The 20,631-nt window shown below is 34.4% G+C and overlaps 1 protein-coding gene across 1 annotated transcript; it reads left to right on the top strand.

Annotated features, from left to right (window-relative positions):
* Positions 1-181: 181 nt before the first annotated feature.
* On the top strand, positions 182-19,700 carry LOC120343389 (uncharacterized). The gene is made up of 19 exons (XM_039412549.2): positions 182-788; positions 5,031-5,851; positions 7,091-7,235; positions 7,552-7,636; positions 8,195-8,311; positions 9,181-9,330; positions 9,602-9,624; positions 10,007-10,101; positions 10,472-10,661; positions 11,281-11,463; positions 12,284-12,495; positions 13,004-13,153; positions 13,817-13,928; positions 14,885-15,039; positions 16,223-16,362; positions 16,489-16,631; positions 17,201-17,329; positions 17,995-18,161; positions 18,910-19,700. Exons 1-19 carry the CDS (start codon positions 233-235, stop codon positions 19,087-19,089), a joined length of 3,753 nt encoding a protein of 1,250 aa, XP_039268483.2. The 5' UTR covers positions 182-232; the 3' UTR covers positions 19,090-19,700.
* The last annotated feature ends 931 nt before the right edge of the window (positions 19,701-20,631 follow it).

Below are 20,631 nucleotides of genomic sequence, written 5' to 3'. Positions count from 1 at the left end.
TTGCATTCTTCCATTGCGCAACGTTAAGACCGTCATTTAGTATTTCAAGTTTTATAGACTGGAAATCTTTTTTGAGTCGGAGAATTACAAAATATTTGATGTTAAATTATTTCAACTTATTTTTAACTTTGTTTTATCACTTTTTGGGTGGTATTGAATGTCATGATATTAACTAAATTGCTCAATTTTGGTTATAGTTTTAGTGTAGGGTTTCAGTACATAAGCACCTGCGATGGTGTGGTATTTTGATAATGTAAGAATATATTCTGCCAAAGACAAACACTTCCGAAAAGAATCAATGTCAAGGACAAAATATTCACTCCAATCGGCAGCATACCTTTGTTGCTCCATATACCTCGTGTTTCAATTTTTACCAACATGCTACGCAGGACAGCATTCTAGCTCTGTGAACACTTTTTATGCAGAAGATCTCGACTTTTATAACTCTTTAGCGTTGCAAGAAACGCACTCTGACAATGTTTTGTCATCGCGTGACGACAAAATGTACAAACTTTTGCGGAAACGAAACACTCATATTTCCACGGAAGAAAGTAAAAAAGACCGAGTTAACAATCCCGAGGAGCTCCCAAGAGGTCTTTCTCGTCCTGTAATGTACCGATGGTTTCCCCAGCACCTCGGATCACCCACCGATCATCCTGATGAATATGGAGATAGTGCAGATTTAGAAACTGAAGCAAGTCCATTTGATAACGAGGAATACACAATGCCGATAAACTTGTCACAGATGGAAGCTGTTTTTCACGACCCAATGTTAACGGAATTGGAAGGTGAGTGGGGTTTATTTAAACGCTTTCGTATAATTATAGACTATTCAATAAAGCTTTGTGTCATTCGACAACTAGAGTAATTAACTTGTGTGTGTATGACTGGAATTGAGCCTAATCATCTGTTAACTCTCACCAATACCCCCTGCGCGGACACAGGCAGTTAAAATTATTGGATGAATTGAGCGAATTTTTAGTCAGATTCTCTGTTTCCCCACATATTTGATAGTTCAATGGCTAGCAATCTGAGGATTTCGAAGTCAACTTCATATGCAGCAATATCGATATAGCAAATTTTCATAAAATTACCAGTTGGCAATAGTTTTGTAAATTTTTCCCTTTATACATGATAGTAATCATTTATATAGTACATTAAATTAGACTTGGATATAGAATCGAACATCCATCACCGTTTATAGTTTGGTTGAAGTTGAAGGTCGGCGGTCAGTCGCGACCAATTTGAAAAAAACGTGCAGACAATGTCGTATCTTAAAACTATAATATCAAAGTACTCCGAAAGAAACAAAGTATTTTCCTCAAATTGACGCTATCTTTTTTTTTCTTAGCTATTTGGGCTTGCAAACGACGAATTGATGCTAATGTTCACCACCATTATACGCTGGTCGAAAATAGCAATAGATAGCTGAACATAAACAAACATGTATCGGCTGAACGGTTTATTTATGCACGCTCCGACGCATGGTTACACCGTGCATGGATCATGACAACGCGCACAATTGCTATTTTCAAACACGCTTTCATTTATGAAGTCATACTAAATTCATGGAAGCTGTGTTCATTTAAAATGCTTTGCGGTACGGTTTACGGTAATTGCAGGTGATGTTTATGTTGGCAATTTGTCGCAATGAACTTTGTGGAGTGTTAATTATAATTCAGGTGGTTTTGCAATTAACCACACGAGTGGCTCTCTAATTGAACTTCATTGATGCGTTGCCTAGAGCGATTCTGTTTATTGTAGAAAGGACGAAAGTAAACAATATGTTAGATTATACCATATTCGAATATACGAGTACACCATTTTAATCTCACAATCATGTCTTTCTAATTACATGATTTCTTATTAGATTTTAAAGCTAACATGTTTGGAATGGCTGAAATATTTCCGGTTGGATTTTATTACAATCTTGGTAGAACGATTCACGCCAGGATTGCATAAAAAATATCTATCGAACATTAATTATTTGGCACATTGTGCCTGAAGATAAATCATATCTCATAATATGTGCCAAACCCATATATTTGTGTATCAGGTATAGATTTATAGCATAATAATCTAGATTGACACTATACGTTTCATCTTAAAATATAGATGTATAATTAAATTAAAAGAAAGAACAGGCAAGTCGTCCATTACTATAAAGTTTTTAGAAATTCGTCGCGTGAGTCAGCAAACGTGGTTGAATGTTATATTCTCGTACAAAACATAGTCATCACATCATTTCATAATGTACAAGTACAAGCTTTGAATTGATCAAATAAACATTGCATAATTTCCAGTTAGGATTTTAGGTGTGAGATATACTCGCTTCCAAAAAGTGATCTCACATAAACACTCTACTCTACTCTGTGAAACATTGAGAAAATCATTTAGTGGTGTATTTGGGGTAGACGATAGGGCATTTGGGGTAGAGGGTAGTAGCAAACTTTGTCGATTGGTGCCAATAAGCGTTATGCACTTGCGCGTTATGCACCGCTACAAATCTAGTTCCAGTAAATCTTGATTCCCCAGTAACTTTGCATGTCGATAGGAAATGCACTTAAAAGGCCACCATTTTTTATATGGATATTCGTGATACATGAACATGATATATTGGCAGTTTTTTGAAGACTTATGCTGAAAACAAATGACACGTTATCTCCATACCAGCTGTAGTGAAAATTGACCATTTCTACTGTAATGAACTAAATTCAATTATTTTGCTTGTTAATATTGACCTTGCAAACTTTTGCCATGTACTTTTTGACATAATTACCACGCATTCAGTGTATAATTTATAGAACAGACGTGATTACGTTGTTTTATGTCTAGTCATTCACATTTCTCGTCACAAATTAAATAGGTCTTTAACGTGCTAACCAGTTATTAAGCCGCATCCGGTAATTGGTTGAGCTCCGAATGACCGCTAATCTTCGATTAGTTGAACAATTTAATTTCACTTTGGTCAAGCATACGCATAGGAGAGTATTTCTCGATTGGGGTTTTCAGAACTGTTATGAATGTGTCTGTAATCCTTGTATACTTCCTTCTTAAAGAAGTTAAATTTCTATATTTTACCATCACGTATTTTTACGTCACAAAACAGAACTAATTTTAAATGTAACGTAGCGATTTTTTACATCTTAAACCTTACCCCATATGTTTAGGTTATTTAAATGGTTGAACACGTTGTATGCTATTCTGAGTTCGAGTACTTTTTTGCCAATGTTTATTTTATAGTACACGATGTCACGATAGACCAAAAACGTTGAACTATATAGATTTTATCTTTTCTATTTCAAGACCTAATGTATTACGGTAGAAGTATCGGAAATATATTTTGATCATGCCGGAAATAAACGAGGAAATAAAAGCATCTGAATGACAATATTCCTAATGGATTGAATAGGAGCCGTAAAATAGGCCAAAAATTGAACTCCTATATTATTTCACGTATTGATATTATTATTTCTCGCTATATATACACAATTATAATTTTCACGAATAAAGAAAATTAGTTGTTTAAAGATTATTTTTCTTAGATTTCTGTTATCGAAACTCATCCAATACTCATGCACTATTCTAGGAACATAATTCTAAACAAATTCGGTTTGTAATAATATGTAGAACTCCAAAATTCAGGAATATCTTTATCAAATATTTTTGCATAATTTTTCCTATTGAATAGTACTAATTTAAATATTACCGATAAAAAATCATTGCTACTTTGTCTATCGCTAGCTTGAGATAAAATAATCGTCACGAAAAATTACGAAATGTAACAAAAATTAACGTGCGATTGATTAAAAATAAAAAGCTCAACCTCCCGATTTCGACATGTTCACTCGCTTTAAAAACTTCAAAATTATAAAGTGTTGATAATAAAATAATATTATTTTTAAGGATTTTGTAACAAATAAAATTAAAAACATATTATACGTACCTTAAGGCGACTCCGGAATCTCAAAGTTTCAAGAATATTTTATTCTTAAACCGGTTTAAATGCAACAATCATAATGATAATATCAAACCGATATTCATGTTTCTGCATTCTTACACTGTGGTCTACATTAGTGACAGAGACTTATATTATTTGCCAAAGTATTCGTATTATTTTCCTCATCTAAATTTTATTTTTTGTTTCGGAGAACATGCATGGAAGCTAAAATTACGTTTCTTTACAGATTAACAGAAATAATTATCGTTATTATGTATGTGGACAGCAAATCGTCGTTTTTCTAATTATACACTGTACCCGATACACTTTCTCTATATTGCAGTCATTTGACAGTGTAACGTAATCAGTTTTAAATTGTATCCAACGCATTCTCATTCAACCGGGGGATTCAGTTCAGAGGAATAGGGCGTGGTTGCTTGTCGGTCACGCCCCCTTTCCTCCCAGACAACAGTCACGATAAGGACTGCACTAGAATTTGATATTACACCCACATGTAACTTGACGAGAAGAGTGGCTTACACGGCATTATCTCTTTGGAATTAGATACAAATTAGATTCATATTCCCTGGCATAATTTTTATTCGACATATTTTCATAAAAGTATTGTTGAATACATTGAATTTTCTGAGCTATTTAATGTTATTTTGTAATCAGAGAAGTCCATTTTAATTTCTCGTTGTAAAAAAAATGAATAAAGTGAATTTGGATTTCGCCGGCATATTTCTAATAATATCTGCAATGAAAACATGACATCCGGTCAGATTATTCTGAATAACTATACTCTCGTGGGTGGTTGTCGATTACATAGCGAATTGAACAATAGTCATAGGTCATCTCTGGCGCATGCCTGAAAAAATCATCGGTACTTTTTGATACGACGATGGTAAACATATAGTGTGTATTTTGAGTAATTTTCAGTTTTTGGAATATCACCCTTGTTACCCGATATTTTAAGATAAATAAGTATATAGCGACTCGATAATACGCGCACTTCTTTTATAATAACAATTGCGACATTCAAAATGGCTTCTCGTGTTCTTATTTAACTTTTTAAAATCCGTTTTTGTAGACGCAGGTCAACCAGAAGATGAATCGATTGACGAAGCTCCGTTAGAAACCCTGAAAAAGACATTGAGAATGCGACGCGATCTTAATTCCTGGCGTCAAGTGAGGAGACAAAATTTGGAAATTATGAGACAACGTAAAGCTATTTTAGCCAACCAAAGAAGAATCCGAACATCTACAACACCAAAGCCTAAACCACGGACAACACTAAAACCCCCGACAAAACGGCGTTCCTGGAAGAAAAATCCTTCGGCTAAAAAAACGAAACCTGGTAAATCTAAACCACAAGCAAGAGGGGGTGGTCCAGTTACATCTACCCAAAGAAATCGTCCGACTCCAATTATTACAGATTCACGTAATGTAAAAAGGATATCTTCATCAACTCCAACAACAGGATTACCTGCTACCACTCATCAATCTAACATAACCAACTCAGGAAATAAAAATGCAACCACCTCATTCACGAACGTTGCAAAAACATCACCACAAAATTCAATATATTCATCTCAAGCAAAACCGTCGACCACACAACGGCCAAAAATGCGAACAACCGCAGCGACAAAATCAAACTACAAGACTTTTGCCTCAAATAAAAAAAAGAATTTGTCTGGACCCACAAAAAAGTCCTCGTCCAAAGTTTCAACAAACCGAAAAAACTTGTCCTGGCAACAAAGAAAAAATTTGCCAAAGCCGAAATTTAGCATGAAATCATCCGAATCATTAACGGTGGTGAAACCAGTCATTTTACAGAATGGTAAAAAGATGACTAAAACCATAACAAGACCGTTACGACCAAAGTTATACGATTCTCCGCGACCCCGAAATGTGAGTACTGAATCTTTAGTTTTTTAATATGAATGTACTGGCAGAACCCTTGTTTGAAAACCATTAATATAATTACAATATCGTTTAATGATTTTAACGTAACGAAATTGACTTTACTAAATTCATAAATTGACGAAAGTCTATCTGTACTCTTTTTTTTTGAGGTCACACAAATTAACTTTTTAAAGGCCCAATTATATAATAGACTATAATTAAAGAAGAAGTAAGTATGCATTGTATTTAACTAAACCTGTTTCTCAACCTCAAAAATCCAGGTTTATCGATTTGCTGATATTAAGATAATCTTTTGCGTTTTGCGGATATTGAGGTCAATTCTTTGTTTATATATTTATTTCAAGTGGCATTGCTGACCACGGACTGATCTTTATCTAATCTTATATTCATTTAATAATACTTACTAAACGTGTCTGATTACGTATAAACGCGATGTTGCAATCGTCAATTTAATAATATTTGTCAAATTCTACAAAATGTTAAATAATGAGCTTTATAAAATAGGATTTAGGTATTATCATATTAACTCTTATGGGAAATTATACATGGCTTCATATTAAAACCTTAAACCATAGTTCATTTCGTACGAAATACTATGCTGATGCCAAAAACTATTTATTAATGACATATTATTTGAATATTATAACAATGTAAATGATTATTAAAGTTGTGTAATGCGATCTTCGGCAAAACAGACTTTCGTCGGTATATGTAAAGTTGGAAAAGCACCACAATTAAATTAATTACCATGATAATTGGTGTTATATGAGGTCATTAGACGGTTGTGGAAATCGATTTAAAACATGCGTTATCTTATGAAATTAACGAACATCAAAAATAACCAATAGTACCAATACAAACCAAACAGAGATTTAATAGCTTGTAGGATGGTTATGCAATATTATGCCATTTTTAGTTTTCAAAAATCAATCCAAAAACTCCCAATAAAAAATAATGTAAAAAGAATGTAAAATGAGATTGGCACTTCAAATGGGATAAGATCCTTGATATAATATATATAAGTATATACAATTGAAGACTGTTAATGTGAAAGTCAAGTTTCAGTAAATTGGAAATTTACATATTGCTATTTCATCGTTGTAACAGATTAGAGAATCTCAGTCTTATTGTTTAATTCTTCACTCTCATATTATTTAATTTCTTCAAGTTTTGAAAATTGAACTAATTCGGGCGATTATAACACTGATGCATTTCACTTTTAAGAGTCGATCCAGGGTCACATTTTCGAAATGGGGTCAGTGGATGTCTTGTAAAGCAAAATCATGTGGAGCTACTGGAAGACAAATGAGAACAAGAACTTGCTTTGGAAATAATTTAACTGCTGCCGATTACGCAATTTGTAATTATGGTAAGTGTGATAAATTTGAAAGATTCCGGTCTTTCCAAATGATAGTAGCTTTACACATATCGTTAGATATCAGTGGTTTCTTTAATGGAGTTTGGTTCGGAGCGTAAAGCGTAAATAAGCATCGCATAAAAAAGTAGATTTCAGACTCATTGCATTACTGAATAGCTTATACATCGACGAATTTTTTAGGAGCAACATGGCCCTCTTTGTTTGAAAAGTTGCTACACAAGTACATGCTTTAAAAAAATACTTTTTATGTGATTATCAATTAGTACTAATTAAATACGTTTATGAAGTGATAATATTTATATTTTAGATTCTCTAGTTGATCATCAACCGTGTCAAGCAAGTCCATGTACAACTAGTAAAGTTGAGACAAAGGCAACACCGCCATCATCAAGGTTAGATATACCCCATTTTGTTTGAATATTTGAGAAACTGTTCTCATTCGATCTGATTTTGCATGAGCTAAATGTACATGCCTTTCAACTATGCGAACTGGCAGTAATAGGCTAATGTAGGAACCGGTAATTTCAATCCGCCGCAATTCACTGCTTTATAATCTGATACCAAACTCCTTTCAGTGTTTGAACATAATATTTTACCATAACAGTACAAAAATCATGTATTTGTATGTTGCAGAGCAGTACATATTGTTCACAGCTACAGAGTCACCCAACCCTAGGATTCAGAATATTTAGTAAATGTTCTATTCGTATCTAACCAACGTCAAGAGGTTCCCTCATTAACACGGTGACACAACTCGCTTCACATAAATCTAATACATAATTTACGAAACGTCTCATAGAACGCTAGTCGTCAGCCCAAGAACGGGTTCGCAGATGTCGTGACATCTCAATAACGGGTTCTCGCGAACCACCTGATTCCCACCGCTGGATGTACCCATGCTACCAGTTGTTATAAATAAAACGATATCTGTAAATCCTTTCATATTACAGAATCACTCGCTGGTCAGAATGGAGTAAATGCAGCGTGACATGTGGTACGAACGGTGAGCAGACAAGAACGAGGATATGCTATGAGTTATCTCCCGTCGATCAAGATATGGTGACAATGTAAAAATTTTGAATAATTTTTTTTATTTTTGTAGCTATATTTCACGAGGGTTCTTGCTATATTTTGGTTATGGTATTGTAACTCCATTTAAGTTGATATACCTGAAATGCTAAACTGGTTTGCTATATCTATACCTAAACCAGATTTGTAATCGGACAGTATGCCTGCGGTTATCCTCTTGATCACACTGATTAAAATTGTATTTATTTCATGATAAGTATAAAAATACCGTCCAAACAGTTTTGCAAAGATTATCCGCAATAATATTTTACCATGCTGACTAAAATTTGGACATCGTATTTGTATTTGTACGATACTGGTTTTAAAACAACCCAGTTCATTGTGATAAATAAGCTATCCCGAGTCACGTTCGAGTACATTCAAGTGTGGACACTGGACAATGAAAGAATTCATAGCAATGTGATACAATCGACTGGCACTGATGGTACGAAGTACCGCTACACAGCAAGGGCGTTTAGGCTTTTACCATAACTTGACATCCTAAGTTCTTGACCGTGGGTGTTATTGTTTACATATTTATAAATGTCAAGCAGTTTATTTAGGTTCAATAAGTTGCGTTTGCAGAGATTAAATTATTTCACAAGAATATTTCATTACGTCTCACATCGTACGTCTACATTCAGCAAGTAATAATGTTCCACTGTATCATTTTTAATCAACTTTATTAAATCATTAAATTAGATCAGGTTGTTATTATTATGAGATAACTAACTGCCTTATCAAAACAGCGTCGCCGTCATTTCTAAATTATCACCTATCATCAAAGTAGTAGAAACTTGTTGATATAAATTATAACCCTATTCAAAATATCTATACGGACATGATCAAACTTTCCTATCTTTTCCAGACCATGTGAGGGTAAAACTCTAGAATCCAGACCTTGCCAATATTCTGTTAGTTGTCCTATGTGGGATGAGTGGAGTAGATGGAGTAGTTGTTCGAAGACATGTGGAAACGATGGTGTTTCATTTAGAGAACGAAAGTGCATAGTTGAAAGGTGACATTCTTTATAATCATAACTTTATAAATTGTTATAGAAATTAATATCGTAACTGAAGAAAATTATCACAAAACCGTACACGTACAAGAATTTAGCGGTTTGTCACTCTTATAATAATTAATATAAATTTGTGACCTGATATGATTATGGAGATTGTGTTGTCTGCATCTATTATACTGAAGTTATTAAAAATATTACCCTGAGTTTCAATAAAATTATTTCATACTTGTCAAGAAATCACCACATTTTGTAATATTTTATCTTACAGATACGTGTCTTTTGATGTAAAGGGTAAGTTTTTTTGTTCTGTAAAATTTATTTCTTATTCAATATACTTATTTAATTTAAAACAATTAAAATCTTAGTAAGCATTGACTGTTGCTCTTCAATCACTCACTCTAAAATTGCTTTTGAATGGCTACCATTTAGTTATATTTTGTCAGCAGAACGGTTTTACTGATAATCTATACATTTAAGGATTCAGTTTGGTTTTGATGAACTTTTGTTATGGTATTTCTATTGAATAATTTACCCCAACATTTTTTAGTTTTGTTCATCTTTCTATAATCAGAAAATTACTTTTGATAGTTGGTATTCAATTAGTAGGTCGTTAGGAAGTATTTTTAGTACGGTAAATGTTTCTGGAATTTGAAAAGCATAATTGTTTCTACAGCAAGCGGTGGTCAGCAAAGACCCAATAATAACCGACAGTTTGATTCTGGTTTACAAAGGAAAAGGCCGAATCTACAGGAATCAAATAAAAATAAGGTGCGGCTTTTCATAACATATATATATAGTTTATTGACTGTTTGTTCTGAACTTCGTCAAGGTTTTTTCTTCCGTGCATTATGTTGGCTAGAACAGCTGTGACTGAAATGGATCCAAATAATTTTGTTACATAAATAATAAATATGTAGAAATGATTTAGAATTCAATGACATTTAAAACTCTCCCCATGAGAGGGTTTTTTGAGGGAGTTCACTGTTGGACTGAGATACAAGAGGGCATAAACAATTTAACAGGATTCAATGTAGAAAAATTATCTAGTTATACAAATATTGTAAATTTTCGTCCATCGTTAATACATGCGACGTCATACATTTCTCTTGTTCATTGTTCTTTTTAATTTGAAATGTAGAAGGCGGTGGTTAAACCACGACATGGGGCAGTTGCAAAACCTAAAAAGGCACCAACGTCAAACGGAAAACTCTTCCTCAATGACGAAGGCAAAGAAGTGTTTGTCGTTGATGCACCACAGCAAACATTAGATGACGAACAGACGACATCTCCTCCGAGACCCGGTTTCCATCAGAGTCAGCCAGTGAAAGGTATTTCTCTTTGGGATTGAAAGGTGTAACGTGCTTTATTGGTTCCAGTATATAAATTTATTGCGTCAATATGTATCGGTTGGCACGAGATTTGGGACAAATAAAGTTATCACGGTCAAGGAAATAGCTGGGCATTTTCTTAACGATTCGAGGTTTATGATGGCTATAAACATTTGATGGCTGATAAATGTTAAATGGTCATTTTGTTTTCCGGTTTATAGTTTATCTGTTATTATATTAACTCATGCGGGAAATTATACTTAATGGCGGCTCATGCAAGTTGAAACTTAGTCGATGCTGTTTTTTTATTCTTGAGATTATATAGTTGTTCTAGTAAGTGCTGCAAATCATACAACTAATAGTAATTATTAACACCATTGGGTAAAATCTGTTTTGTTTATTTTTTGTTGGCAGTTTATCGAGTAAAGGCGTAATTTACTGAAATTTATATAAAGCCACCCAAACTCTATTTTATTGTAGTCCTTGTGCTTTTGAAATATCTTATCGCTGTCTTCATTTATTTGGTGGCGTTTATATTTTTGTGCGTGATAAATATGGGTTTACTGAAACAGGAAATAATCAAGTGAGGTTTTATATTTAACTTATCTGGTATTTTCAGAATTTGTTGACTCGAATTTGTGCCCCGAAGAGGGATCATCGGAAGAGGAAAGAAGATGTGTTCTGCAACGGTGCCCAGCTGAATGGGGCGAGTGGTCATCGTGGTCAAGATGTGGTACGACTTGTGGCTCAGGAATAAGCAGACGAGAGAGGATTTGTAGCGGGGAATCATTTTTCTTTCCAAGTAGCCTATTTTATTTTAATGTTGTCTTTGAATCTATGGCGGAATATACGAATTTATTGTATAAAAACATAGTCGATTACTTGCGTTGAGTAATTCATTATCAATTCATTATCATTATTAGTTTTCATAGGCCAAAGCAATAACATAATTCATTATCTCCCCATAAACTGGAACAAGGTACGACGAAAAGTAATCCGAATAAGATAAAAATGGCGATTAAAGTTTTAGTTAGTACTAAAATAAACAAGTTTATATTATATTTTTTCACACTTTTTCATAACTTATTTAATGAGTGGAATGTGCAACCTTATTATCGCCTTTCTACCTTGTAACATTGTGATACAGAAACTGTACGATTTACTAATTAAAACTTTATAAACTACTATAATGTGACAAAATTGTCAGGTAACAGCACTGTTACACTTAAAACCTGCCGCATTAAAGCGATTTTGTGTCAATAAAGTCATTAAATAGTCAAACAGGTCACGAACATTGTCACACTTTCGTAAACATTATGTATGTAATATCTTAATGAGAGGCAGCAATGTCGCCAAACAACGCGGCTAAAAACAAAAATCTGAAGCACGACATGACACCCGAAACACCTCAGAAAAACTGATCTTTATGGCAAATAATTAGATTTAAAAACTTTTTATAATTTCAATAAAATGTTTTGCATAATTATCGCTGTTTCATACACTACTAGTCTGCTACATTAAACAAGAAATCACTATTAGCGAAGTCAATTATGCTTAGCGATATAGAATGGTAGTTATGATGAAATGACATGTACTAATTTGTTTTTACGTTTAATTATTAGCTACTTGCACTGGGAGGAAATTTATGTATCGTCGATGTTATGCTCCTCCCTGCTGGGGTGCTTGGTCACCTTACAGTAGATGCTCGATTACATGCGGAGATAAACCGGGAAGCAGACAGAGAACAAGAGAATGTAGGGGAACATCAACAATCGTGCCTGAATATACATTTTGTGAAGGTGAAAAGGTTGACAAGATTGAATGTGAAACAGAGGTAATGAAATCAACGATTCAGGATTAATGTTATATTTGAGTTTAATCGAACATTGAGTAGAATTAGCTGTAACCGTGACAAATATATGTAAAGTAACGTTTGGATGACTTCCATTAAATTGTACAGAATATGCTAATATGAGATCTTTTTCTTTGTGTTATACAGTTGGAATGAGATCTGAGATAGATTTCGATACCATCATCGCTGGAAGTACAAAAAGCCTGCTTACATCACCTAGGTCCTAGACCCACTCACAAGTTAAATAGGCCATGTAAAACAGAAAAGATACCATTGATTTCAAGACATCTCGAATATACTCTTGTGCGGAGTTCCCGTCCCACCTTTCACGCGTAATGACATGAAACAATTAATATGTGAAGTAGTCCTAAATGTGTTATATTCTCAACTGGGTATTTTTCAGCTTAAATCAAACTTGTCTATAATCTATGCATAAAGAAGATATTTAATACTATTGATAAATTATAATAATATATTCATTCTTACTCAGACTTGCTCTGACAGTTCTTGGAGTAAATGGTCAGAATATGAAGAATGCTCAGCATCATGTAACGGCGGATACAGGAGAAGAACCCGGACATGCCTTGATCATCAGTCATGTGACGGACCTACAGAAGACTTTGGACGTTGTAATATACAGGTATTATATTTTTGTTTCTAGATGTACATTAGGAGTAAATTAGCGTACAATGTTAAACACAGTGACTTCATTCACCTTAGTGAATTGTATATCTGAATGAGAGAGATGGGGGAAATTATTTGGTAATAGAATGCAATATGGTATGGATGAAATATTATTATGCAGAATATAACTAATGCCGGCTTCGCGCTTGTCGTCAACTTCAAAGTTACAGCTGAGGAGCCACCCGCAATCTATTTAAGTCACGTTACACTTCATTAAATTAAGTTATGTCGATCGAGTAAGTATTAAGAGGATTTACCAGATACTGGTTATTAATTTAGCCAATTCTACGTATTGGAAGTCATGCCAAACTAGCAAAACACTTCATGATTATTTACCACACAATCATTGTGTAAGTCACGAATCGGATTTATGCGGTTGGATTTATATGATTCTGGTCAAGTTGCTTCACTAAATAAAAGTCTAGTCTGTGACTCAAATGTGAATCAAGACTTAATTTAATAAAATATTTTGAACCGGTTTTGGGTTTTGGGCCCATAGTTTATGACTACATGTCACGGTTATGTATAACATCACACTGATATATAAATGTAATATAGAAATTCATCTTCGCAGCTCTTAAATGGATGAAGTCATAAAACTATTTCTTTAACATTCTAGGAATGTCCATCTTGGTCAAAATGGTCAATGTTTTCTTGCTGTTCTGTGACATGCGGTAAAGGTACGAGACGTCGAACAAGGACTTGTGAAAACGGAGATATTGGAGTGACAGGTATTTATTTAGACAGACGGATAATTCATTTTGGACTTCGCCGTCCAAAAATGACAACACACGAAACAAACACAAAAAGGATGGAAATTTAAAAAAGTTCCTAAAATTTCTGAATTGAATTTAGTCACTGATTGCCGCTTCTCAATAACGATTTAAAAAAATGATTTCAAGGCGTATTTTGAAGACAAGCTATTTTCGTAACCTACTTCCCATGAATAATTCTTTTTTAAAATCATATTTAATGACACATATTCGAAAAATATCACCTATTTTATCATAATTGTGTTGAAAATGTCCACCACGGCACCGCAGACTAGCGTGCAAATCCACAGAAAGTCATATTATAGTTCATTTCGCCCTTTCAAGATTGTAAAAGTGATATTCGCGGATTGTGCTAGAAGAAAAACCACAGGTATTGTATTTGATATAAAACCGCTAAAACTTACGCAATAAATTCAGCACTACAAGTTATTTGTAGCAAATATGTTATGACATTTCGACAATTTTGTTTTGCGATAGGTATGGGTTATTGATATAGCGCGTCTAAAATACACAATATTCATCTTTATAACTTATAAACTATCTCGAACTATCTAACTATCACAATTTTCTAGTGAATTGACGGATTATGTTAAACAGTGTTTATTATTAAAATAAACATTTGAGATTGCGATATCACTTGTTGTCAGACGCGTAGAAGTTTTATCGACTTAAACTACCTGAGGGTTAAATATAACAAAGTATTTAACACAACAAAACACCGCCGGTTGCCGTGCAATTAGTAGAAAATAATGCTTTTTAATCTTCAACTGGATAATTTCCCCATGGTCAGGGTTCGAATAAAAACTTGGTCTAGACTAAATCGTCATGGTTGATGTATAAGTAAACAGCACCTTATTAAAATTTTTAACTTTTTAGTTTAGTTGCAACGTAATTTTTTTTATTTCCTTCATCAGGATGCGATGGGGGGACATCAGATAATGAATCTTGTTATCGGGAGCCTTGTGACTCTGAATCCTCCAAGATTTCCATGTTTAATGGATTCAGATGTGGCGTCGGATCCGTAGCAAATCTAAAGAAAATTGCATTTTTGAGAATATTCGGTGGCGCGGTAAGTACTTTTCAATAAACAAATGAACCAAAAGAATTTGTTGGATACGGAGTGCAAAATTGTTCATTATTTTGATAATGTTGTTCGTTATCTTATTGTTGTTGTTGGTGGGGACTGCAGTTAACGGAGCACTCGATTTCAATTCATTACGTAAAAAAGGTTAAAGTCGAAGCCACTAAAACAGGGTGGTCCAAGGTTGTCGGCTCCGCGGGCCACCAAATTATTTCTTCATCGTTCGCGGGCCACAATAGTGCCAAGAATAGGTAAACAATGCAATACAAAACGAACACTTTTATTGTGCAAACACATAGTTATCAGACATAGCCATTCCAGGCTAATAGAATCCGCATTCGATTTTTAGTTTTCAATGATGCCTATATTGTAAGCATATATTCCCAACCAAAAAGATAGAAAGCCAGATAATAATTTAGACTGCCAAGCACATCATTCAACTTCGCTAGTTGCCTCAGATAGCCATAACACTAGTCCATTCAGTGACATTATTGATGTAACGATATGTCAAAAAAATTTTCTGATTAATTTTATTACGAAACAACACGAATTGCGATTTTTTGATTACTTTCGGAATGTGACGCGGGCCACAGATAATGAAGCGGCGGGCCACATGTGGCCCGCGGGCCTGGGTTTGGACCACCCTGCACTAAAAGCTCACTAATTACTTCTATGTTTTTTCAAATTTTCTTTCAGTCAAGGAAAACTTTATTCTGCCACCGTTTGTCCGTCAATCCTTCTTTTTGGTTCAATTTTTACTTAGACTAAAACTAAGCATAACGACTGTTCAGTGAAATAATTGCCGACGGTAAAATAAAGGTTATGTCCTTGCGCGTACAACAATACTTTGATAAAATAACAGGATATTTATCAATTCATGTTTGCTTCTCATGCAGTTTTGCTTAAGGCAATATCACCTAAAACCAAAATGACATGCAAAATGTGATCATTATCAGAACAAATTAGGAAGATTATCACGATTTAGTTAAGTGAGACAGGCATTTACTTTAAAAGTTAAAATTTAATTTAACCGGTTTTGATGTTCATATTTTGGTACAAGAGACATTGCGAATATATACTGTAAGATAGAGGTAACACAATCGTTTCATCGTCCAACGAAGAATAATTCTAGTCCGAATAATTACTCAGTGCCAATAATTTACTTTTTCAGAGATCCGCAGCACATGAATGGCCTTGGCAAAGTAGTTGGCAACACAGAGATTCACTGGATTCAGAATGGCAACATTTTTGCGGTGCAACTCTTATTCATCCTAGATGGGTAATCACGGCGAGCCATTGTACAGAAGAGTCGTAAGTGTTATTGATGAAATCTTTTTCTCATTTTAATGATTTTAATATCTGTGAAACTTTTTTTTCATATTTGGAGTTTCATTATTTTTGATTCAAAAGTTATAATGAAAATATTTTCCTCTTTAGGGAATATATTGTAAATCACAGAAATCCTGGAAAGACATGGGCAGTTGTTATTGGTATGGTTAAACTGTATAAAGATGGACAGAGATATTTTGTTGATCGAATTTTTGTTCATCCAAAGTACGAATATAAATCGGTAACAAAAAGTAAGTATTCAATGTTTTAACAGTTTTAGACTTTTTTCTCTGCAACTAATATATCAATCATTTCAAATGTTCAGAACTTAATGATATAAAAAGTTGCTAGGAAGCGATTAATTCTTTTTTTTTCAATTTTCTTTTGGGGTATCATATTGCACTCAAAATTTACATTGTTGTGCTTATAGCGTGCCACAACGTGGCATTCCTTAAGTCTAGTCTGTCGATCTTATTGTATTATTAAAGTATAGTATAAACAACCAATCTAGTCTTTATAGACTCGGCCGCTATATTATTCTTTTCTGTACTCCCGTAGTATGTGTACCAGGTTAGGGTTAGGCCATAGTTTTATTCCGATTTTCACCTATTTCAGTTATATTGCAAGTTCGGGGACTGTCTGTGTTGCCAAGTGAATATCCCCCCTGCTCATAGGCTTCCGTCCCGTAACTCAACTTGATGTAAAGTAGGCGAGAAAATTTAGTTACCTCCATATTGGTACACATACTTCTGAAGCGCCTTATTTTCTAACACATAATCAGCTAGAAAAAAAAATCCCTCCTAACCTTTTTCTTCTGCAGATGACATCGCACTTTTGAAATTGCGAAAAATGGTTCCCATTACTAAGGATGTGATGCCAGCATGTATGCCGAGGATGACAAAACCAGTTGTAGGCGAAAAATGTTTTGTAACAGGATGGGGCTATACAAGTAAGTTTCATATATACATATGTATGTTGCAACACATTCAACTTGTATATTACTTTTTTCCTGTTTTCAAGTATATATATCAAATAAGCTGAATTTGAAACATGTTAACACTCTTTTCGCGATTGATTACCGTTTGCAAAGTCGTATCCAAAGCTGTTTCCTTATTCCGCACTAGGAAATAGAATGATATGAATATCCTATTGGCTACGCCCTATGCTTGCGAAACAGGATTTTTCAGCTGAAGCCGACATAAAACCAAAAATAGATCACTAATAAATGCTGAAAGAGAAATACGGGTACCGGTTTAAGAAAATTTTTCCGAGATTACTTTTGCAAAAAAAAGCAAGCCGACACATCACATTTAAATATACACATTTGTTTCGTTTTGATGTTGTATTAATAAATTGAACCTTTACTGACAGCTGTTATGTTATAGATTCCAAATATATTTCACTGGTGCACCGCATGTCCAGAAAACCTTCCCAAAGCGTCACAACGGAAAAAGTTTAGAACCGCCTGTTCATCATATTACCCCAACTTTTCTTTTTTGTGTGCACAATCAATATGTCTGTAATATGCAAACATTCACAATACTTTTGTATAAAGATTTAGTGTTGAATTCTTCACGATTGTTATTTTCTTGTAATACTTTTCCTTGTTTGCAGACCCGGGACCAGATGCTCTACTTTCGCTAAGTTTACGCGAAGCTTCTGTACCAATCATGCAGTTTTCAAGATGTCGTACGTTGGGGGATTATTACAGATATTTCTTAGATTCATCAATGCACATGTGTGCTGGAAATCCTGTTACGGCATCTTCGGATTCGTGCACGGTAATTTTCTTTCTATCTTATTTTCAACTTTTTGGCTATGGGTATTGCACATTTAAGTCCAGTCTATAAATTTAGTTCTTTAATTTATCAAATTTAGCATCTTCGTAGGTTTTGGCTATTATCAAATGAGTACGCTAATATATATACTCTGTTATCCCATGACAGGGTGAATGTACGCTAGCCGCTCATTCGCTAGGTGTATGTAGTATTTGCGGTGACCGTACATTTGAACCCATGTACATTTGAACCCATGCGTATATCCACGGGTTCAATCTATATGCGGGTGCTAAAACCCATGGGTTAGGGTTAGTATGGGTTTAACTATCCGTGAAACAAAAAAAATTCCATAGGTGCAATAGCATACAGGTGCAATTGTCATGGGTTCAAATGTACGTGGGTTCAAATGTAATGGAACCAGTATTTGCATATAAACGAACGTTTTTTGATATTTTTCCATTTTTGTTTTTCTTTGTTGTAAATATTTCATGGCGTTGCTGACATCATGACATTTTTGTTTTTTGTAGTCACTTCTGATCTTCCACGTATTATTTTGTATTTTGTAATTCACTTTAATTTGTAAATATAATTAATTGACTTGAATGAAATTTAATTTACCAATTACGATAAGAATGCATATATTTAATTACAAAGCGTTGGTTGAAGACAAATGCCTTCTGATAATTTGGAACAATAATTAACTTTTGGCTCAGAATATATTTAACTGGCATCACATTGCATTATTTTAAAGGGAGATTCTGGAGGTCCATTAGTATGTACCAAGAACAAAAGATGGTATCTTGCTGCTGTTACATCATTTGGATTTGCAGACTGTGGAACACCGGGCCACGTGGGAATTTATGCTCCAATGTCAACTTATGAAAAATGGGTTCGAAGTACAATCGAAGATAATACGTACGAGAAATGTTAAATGAGCAGCGTTTCTATACCATTGCTCAGTGCCAAATACTGATTTAGTGTTACATGCACTGTATACCACTTCGCATAGGAGAGTAGAACGCGGATATATACACTTAAATACCTATTGAGGGTTGCCACTTATTTTGGGTTGAACAGGATGTCTTTTCCACACAAGCCCAACTTTGTTCAGAGTGTGTATTAGAGAATGAAGAATATCAGTTTATGTTTATAAAGAAAAATGTGGTTCCGTGTTTTGTGCTGTTACCTATGTTGCTGAAAAAGATAGTAACAGAGCTGAAGGAGACATTGGAGTACTTACACTCAAACAAACGACAAACAATACTATAAAAGGGGAAGCCATTTTTCAATATGCGCAGTTATTTTTGCATCTTTTCTTTTACGCGAATAAGCTTTATGTTACTTTCATCTTAATTAAATCTATTCTTTATTCTGTTATTTGCTATCTTTACGTATGTCGGAATCAGGATGCTTTAGGAAATATGATGTATCGATATATTTTATTATTTCTATTTTTCATACCTTGTTGTTTATATTTTGTTCCTTTCAATCATCGCAATCATGGTGTCTTCGATTCGTATTAATAAAATGAAATCAAAACAACTGTTTATAAAAACAAGAGAGCTGTGCTTCAAACATGTGGACACGGAGAGCAAAACTAAATATTTTATCATCCATTCCCAGAAATATTATGCGGTGACTTACCGGTACCTATAACAGCACAGGGACTGTCCTAGCTTTTCCAGGTTCTGTGAAGAATCACTTCTGTATTTCTAGATCAGATACCGTAGTCTACCGTTCCCCATAAAAGCATCCCTTATTCGCTAAGCACGAGATCCACCGACGTTCGACCGCCACAAGGTGCGCAAATTTTGATGACGTCATCGCTCACAAAAAATCGAATCCCATAAAGCCCACCGGAAATTTTGAATAAATAAATAATAATAGCCTTCTAGCGAAAAATACAATCTCTAACCAGTGAAAATTTCAAAGCAAGTGGTCGAGTAGTTAAAGAAAAAAGCGATTTTTTTACAACAACAACTATTTTAGCGACAGCTTAAAATAAACGATCTGCATGTCCCTTTCGTGTCCAATTATTTCCGTGTCTTCAAAATACATCTTTTCTAGTGAAATAGTTATTTGAAACGGAGTGTACATAAAGATCGTTATGCTAAGTTGTTGGGGTGAAATTTTAATTAGCTTTTCTACGAAATAATTAGATGGGATTTGATGGCGGAGATAGCGGCAATCGACCAGCGGTTTCGTGAACCACCCTGCGGAGGCGAGAAGTCCAGCAATCATCTCGCACGTAATTAGCCCACGACACTTCAATCTGTAGGGTACTCAGAGGTGCGATGGTGAGCGTATTCCTTGCGCTTTGCATGATGCGCCGCCACACTGCCGAAAATCGTTTTCTTATTTTTTTTTAGTACGTATGAAAGTAGAAACCCGTTAAAAAGCTTTTTTTACTAAGAAAATCGGTGTTTAAACCAAAATTTCGCTATTTCTACTATCATTGCATCCCCTCGTGGCA

This window comes from Styela clava, chromosome 3 (genome assembly GCF_964204865.1).
Source record: "Styela clava chromosome 3, kaStyClav1.hap1.2, whole genome shotgun sequence".
Taxonomy (NCBI): Eukaryota; Metazoa; Chordata; class Ascidiacea; order Stolidobranchia; family Styelidae; genus Styela; species Styela clava.
The sequence above is the reverse complement of the archived record's forward strand: the minus strand, read 5'-3'. Positions and strand labels throughout refer to the sequence as shown.

Excerpts from the sequence above, each read along its gene's own strand:
- LOC120343389 (XM_039412549.2), top strand. The coding sequence starts at position 233 with ATGGTGTGGTATTTTGATAATGTAAGAATATATTCTGCCAAAGACAAA. Across the intron at positions 7,236-7,551 it reads TTACGCAATTTGTAATTATG|ATTCTCTAGTTGATCATCAA; the intron begins GTAAGTGTGATA and ends TTTATATTTTAG. Across the intron at positions 12,496-13,003 it reads AGATTGAATGTGAAACAGAG|ACTTGCTCTGACAGTTCTTG; the intron begins GTAATGAAATCA and ends ATTCTTACTCAG.